General features: G+C 43.1%; 1 protein-coding gene across 1 annotated transcript; it reads right to left on the reverse strand.

Annotated features, from left to right (window-relative positions):
- Positions 1–2,506: 2,506 nt before the first annotated feature.
- On the reverse strand, positions 2,507–4,249 carry LOC120059750 (platelet-activating factor receptor-like). Its single transcript, XM_039008805.1, has 2 exons — positions 4,064–4,249; positions 2,507–3,208 (listed from the first exon to the last, which is right to left on the reverse strand). The coding sequence occupies exons 1-2, from the start codon at positions 4,247–4,249 to the stop codon at positions 2,507–2,509; spliced, it is 888 nt and encodes a 295-aa protein (XP_038864733.1).
- Between the last annotated feature and the right edge of the window lie 1,697 nt (positions 4,250–5,946).

Genomic DNA, 5,946 nt, shown 5'->3' on the forward strand with positions numbered 1-5,946 from the left:
TAAAATAACAATAGTGAGACTATATACAGGGAATAACGATACAGAGTCAATGTGAGGTAGTATGTACATGTAGGTAAAGTTATTAAAGTGACTATGCATAGATAAGAGAGTAGCAGCGGTGTAAAGGGGGAGGCAATGCAAATAGTCTAGGTAGCCATTTGATTAGATGTTCAGGAGTCTTATGGCTTGAAGGTAGAAGCTGTTTAGAAGCATCTTGGACCTAGACTTGGCACTCCGGTACCGCTTGCCGTGCGGTAGCAGAGAGAACGGTCTATTACTAGGGTGGCTGGAGTCTTTGACAATTTTTAGGGCCTTCCTCTGACACTGCCTGGTATAGAGGTCCTGGATGGCAGGAAGCTTGGCTCCAGTGATGTACTGGGCCGTTCGCACTACCCTCTGTAGTGCCTTGTGGTCGGAGGCCGAGCAGTTGCCATACCAGGCAGTGATACAACCAGTCAGGATGCTCTCGATGGTGCTGATACCTACGCCACCTTGGGATGATTCCTACGCCACCTTGGAATGATTCCTACACCACCTTGGGATGATTCCTACGCCACCTTGGGATGATTCCTACGCCACCTTGGGATGATTCCTACGCCTTGTCATGAGAGAGGGTGATGGGACTTACCCAAGGACAGGAACAACATATGCATATGTGACATGAATGTAACACTAAAATAACCTGCTTGATAAATCACATACTGAAGATAACAGAAGAGTTAAATCATCCTTTGCTCATTCTAAAACACTGTGGGGCAGTTTCCCAGACACAGATTAAACATAGTCCTGGACTTAAAAACTATCAAGAGATACTCTATTGACCGTGCTTTTTCATCCAGGACTATGTTTAATCTGTGTCAGAGAAACTGTCCTTAAGAGAGTTAGAGTTTGTTTAATATTTAGAGTTTGTTTAATATTTAAAGAGAAGCTAGACTTGATCTCTAAAAAGTAAAGAGGCTTGAAAAGTCTTATTTTTCTAATTTGTCTGCATTCATAGTGATATTTGTCAGAATCTTTTAATGGAAAAAATGACTGTGAAACAAAAAAACAGGCATTTCAATAACAATATATCTGTTAGTTCATATTTACATTGAGAATGCAGTACAGCGTATTACACAATATGTTTTAAATGCATCACATACACAGAGTTACAGTTACTGCAACATTTATAACAGAGGTCTATTAACTTCATAACCCACACGTCTCTGTTAATACTTCAGTAGCTGGCAGCCTCATAAAAGGATCGGGAAGCTTGTTATTCCCTCATTCTTTACTATAACAATAATCCCACTGGGCAAAAACTGGTTGAATCAATGTTGTTTCCACGTAATTTCAACATTTCTATTTTTACATTTGTTGATTTCACATTGAATTCACGTTAGTTGACAACTCAACCAACTTCTAATCAATACTAGAAGTTGAACTGTCTGTGCCCAGTGGGATAGCGATGCTTCACATATTTATTTTTAAAAAAACTCCCAGTATTTGTTTTGCTATGTTACTAAATTTAATTGCAAAACAAATACAGTTTCACATCTCACCACACATGAACAGTTTTGCCAATTCCATAAGTGGTGAAGACCCTGCAGGCTAAAATCAATGCAATTCTTAGTTTCACAATTACAGTTTCAGATCATTACAAAGCTTAGTGTATCACAACATGCATGAACTTGACGGACAGCCAGCATCCTAAACCTTATTTTTACGTGTGAATATATGTCCATATTAGGTGCTCAAGACCAAGGATTTTTTTATTCCTTGCTCACGACCAGCTATTGTTCAGCACCCAATTTAGAAGGCTCCAACAGTGATAGAACTATTGTTGGTTAAGGGCTTGTAAGTAAGCAATTCACTGTTGTATTTGGCGCATGTGATATTTAAAATGTAATTTGATATCCATTTTATCTAAGCATCTAGTCTAGTGGCTTGGGACTGAGTTTGTAGAGCTATTGTGCAATCATTTATAGAAGCTCCTGTTCCCAATAAAACATCTGCTTTTCTCCTCTGATTACACTCCTCTGATTACACTAGAAGAACAGGAAGAAACAGATGTGATGAAATTGACGGTCGCAAGTCTGTCACAAGAACAAACTAAGATACATTATGAGATAAAATGTACAGTACAACTGAAATGTGAAAACAAAGAATCAATGGTCCAAAGATTCTTTAAAGCACTGATTATAGCTGGCACAGTGGCCAGGACAAATCCCTACAGGGAAGACATCTAGAGGGGAACCATACTCTGGGTGGGGCTGTGTGGTGGTGCATCTGTTCATGTGAATGTGTCTGAATGAACATGAGGCTACATAGCAGAGTGCATGTTCTGCACTGTGTGCATTGTTAGGTGTGGGTGTGATGGAATGAAGCACCCTGAGGATGTGGTCACTAACAACAGTCAGCATTAGCATTAGACACAATATCTACAATACAATGTCATCTAGAGATTTAAACCTTGAGCTGCTTCTGTTCGCTATGGAGCCGCTGGCTCACATTCTTGCACTCCACCCTAGAAATGTGTGTGATGGCTGTTTCCGAGCATCCTTTCCCCCTCCCGGAACTTCCTGGTGACAAGGCGGAACTTCCTGGTGGCGAAGCAGTACACTACAGGGTCCAGGAGGCAGTTGAGCCCCATCAGCATCAAGGTGACCTGGTGGGCATCGTTAAGCCACTGCCTGGTCCGCTGGCCCCAGTCCATTCTGCCCCAGCCCTCCTTGATCTCCAGTACAGCCAGAGTCCAGGGGCCCTGGAGGAAGAAGACCAAGACGAAGCACCCCACGATGATGAGGTGGGTGGTGGCCACAGTCCGCTTCTCGTCGTCAGTCTTGTTGTGGTAGCCCTCAAAGCAGCGCGACATGTTGCCGTCATCCACCTGGATGCCCGTCTCCAAGAGGTACGGCACGGACATGGACAGAGTGAGCACCCAGATGACCGCCGTGATGGCCACCCCGCGGCGCCAACAGTCGGACGAGGCGGCATACAACGGGCGCGTGATGGCCCAGTAACGGTTGACGCTGATGGCGGCGAGGAAGAGGATGGAGCAGTAGGTGTTGATGAAGAAGAAGAACACACCGGTGACGCGGCACAGGAAGTCGCCGTAGCGCCAGTCACCGCGGTGGTGGTAGTAGCCAATCCAGAAGGGGAGGGCGCACACGAAGAGGAGGTCGGCACAAGTCAGGTTGGCCATGTAGATGCGGATCTCGCTCATGGCCTTGGTGTCGTTGTTACGTTCCCCAGTTTCTGTGTTCTGGTTTGTATTTGAGTGTGTGTGTGTGTTTCAGGAGAAATTCCTGTAACTCCCCAAGCAGCTGATTGGTCGACCCCAGGCTAATTGATGATTGGAGCTGACCCCGCCCCCTCGTCAAGAAGCAGCTGACTCTAATCACCATTGCCACCAGAAGATATAAAAGCCAGTGTTCTGTTCAGAAGAAGGAAGATCATGAGAAAGATTAGAGAGAGAGAGATTTTTTTTTTGCTGGAGAATTAGATTGTGATATAGTGTTGGTTGTTTAACAGAAAGTGTGGTATGTAATGTGTTAGCTGTTGTTGGTAGCAGCTTTGATATGTTCTGTGTTTGTTGCTTTGTCAAAGCTTCTTTAGTGGCCTGAGTTAGTTTACTCAGTTTTGTTGTAAGGTGTTTGTGAAATTGTTAATAATTATTCTGTTTCATTTGTTCCCAGGGGGGAAGGGGAAGGCACTTAGGGAGTGCTTAGGCAAGAGGCCCGAGGGCATACATATACCCATAGTATATTCAATGTCTAGGCACACTAGGTAAGACCTGGGCGGACCACCCCCTGTATTTTGGTTAGGGCACCAGGTGGTGCTAAGTTAGGTAAGTTAAGTGGGTAGGCAGGTTAGATAGGAGAGGGGGAGCTTTGATATTTACTTTCTTTCCTTTGGTTCCGTCCAGACCCTTTTCCCCATATTACCGTGTAGGAAATAAATCCTAGTAAACGGTAAATTCTGCCTTTGTCATCCTTACTCGCACCTACAGTCCATACCTCTTTCGCTTCACGGGGAGTTGAGTTGTAGCAGGGTGTTGCGTTCCCTCTTCTCAGAGGCGTGCGTAACAGTCGTGCATGTGCTGCAGCACGAACAGCACGTAACTGTTGGCTATCAGACCAAGGACGACCACAACACCGTAAAACACTGGGAAGAGGGTGTAACGGAAGTCCGAGTCCAGGAAGGTTCTGTTGACGACTGTCGATAAGTTCACTGTCCTAGTCACTGCTAAGTCCTCTTGCATCCCCATGGTCGACTCCACTGTTGGTTCTGCTAAAGCAAGCAACTCCCTCTGTGAGAAAAAGACTTAGACTCACACAGTGTTTTCTAATACTATATAAATGACTAATATTTCAAGACTCACTAATATTCATTTCAGTACTTCTCTTACTGCAGTCAGGAGAGCTTTGGACATGTCTAGTAAAATCATACATATATATTCCATGGAATAGCCTTCATTCTCAGAACAAGAATAGACTGACGAGTTTCAGAAGAAAGTTGTTTATTTCTGGCCATTTTGAGCCTGTAATCGAACCCACAAAAGCTGATGCTCCAGATACTCAACTAGTCTAAAGAAGGCCCGTTTTATTGCTTGTTTAAATCAGGACAACAGTTGTCAGCTGTGCTAACATAACTGCAAAAGGGTTTTCTAATGATGAATTAGCCTTTAAAATGATAAACTTGGATTAGCTAACACAACGTACCATTGGAACACAGGAGTGATGGTTGCTGATAATGGGCCCCTGTACGCCTATGTAGATATTCCATTAAGAATCAGACGTTTCCAGCTACAATAGTCATTTACAACATTAACAATGTCTACACTGTATTTCTGATCAATTTTATGTTATTTTAATGGACAAAAAAGGTACCTTTTCTTTAAAAAACAAGGACATTTCTAAGTGACCCCAAACTTTTGAACTGTAGTGTACATATGAGATGAGTAAAGCACTATCTAAACATTATTAAAGTGGCCAGTGATTCACGTCTGTGTTTATAGGGCAGCAGCCTCTAAGGTGCAGGGTTGAGTAGCCGGGCGGTGTCCGGCTACTGATGGTTACCCCTTGGCAGCGTTATCAGAAACCACAGTATTGATTTTCACTGCTACGCAGACGATATACAACTCGGCATTTCTGTGTCACCAGAGAATTTGAGCTCCACAGATAAATTAGTAGACTGTATTAGTGATTTAAATATTTGGATGGCACACAACTTCCACCAGCTTAATCAAGATAAGACTGAGGTACTTATTGTTGGGTTATGGTTAATCAATAGCCAAAATAGCTTTTTTGCAAGGGTGTGGCCTTTTCTCTCTCAGGCTGATACAGAGACAAGCATGCTTGACTACTGTAATGCTCTCTTGTCTGGTCTACCCAAGAAAGCCATTGGTCAACTGCATAACATACAGAATGCTGCAGCACGGGTACAGACCAAGACCAGACGGAGAGCACACATTACAACGGGTTTTAAGGTCTCTGCACTGGCTGCCTGTGAGTTTTAGAATTCATTTTAAGATTCTTCTGTTGGTTTTTAAATCAATCCACAATTGTGCACCCCAATAAATATCAGACGTGCTTTTAAGTTATGTACCCACTAGGTCCCTCAGGTCCTCTGGCACTGGCCTTTTAACTATCCCAAGGCCTATGACCAAGAGGCATGGAGAGGCAGCCTTTAGTTATTATGTCCCCAGCCTCCGGAATAGCCTGCCAGAGAACCTGAGGTGGGCCAAAACTACAGACATTTTTAAAATAGATCTTAAAACACACCTTTTTAGCTTTGATTTTCCTTGGGGTGCTTTTTAGTCATTCCGTTTTTATTGTTATTCTTAAGTTTTATGTCCTCTAATGTTTGTTATGTAGTAAATATTTCAGTTTTTATTTTCATTGTTTTATATTCGTTTTTCCTGTGAAGTACATTGCGTTGCATTCCATGTCTGAAATGTATAAA

Source organism: Salvelinus namaycush, chromosome 15, assembly GCF_016432855.1.
Source record: "Salvelinus namaycush isolate Seneca chromosome 15, SaNama_1.0, whole genome shotgun sequence".
Lineage (NCBI taxonomy): Eukaryota > Metazoa > Chordata > Actinopteri > Salmoniformes > Salmonidae > Salvelinus > Salvelinus namaycush.

Excerpts from the sequence above, each read along its gene's own strand:
- LOC120059750 (XM_039008805.1), bottom strand. The coding sequence starts at position 4,249 with ATGGGGATGCAAGAGGACTTAGCAGTGACTAGGACAGTGAACTTATCG. Across the intron at positions 3,209-4,063 it reads AGCACATGCACGACTGTTAC|GCCATGAGCGAGATCCGCAT; the intron begins GCACGCCTCTGA and ends AACGACACCAAG.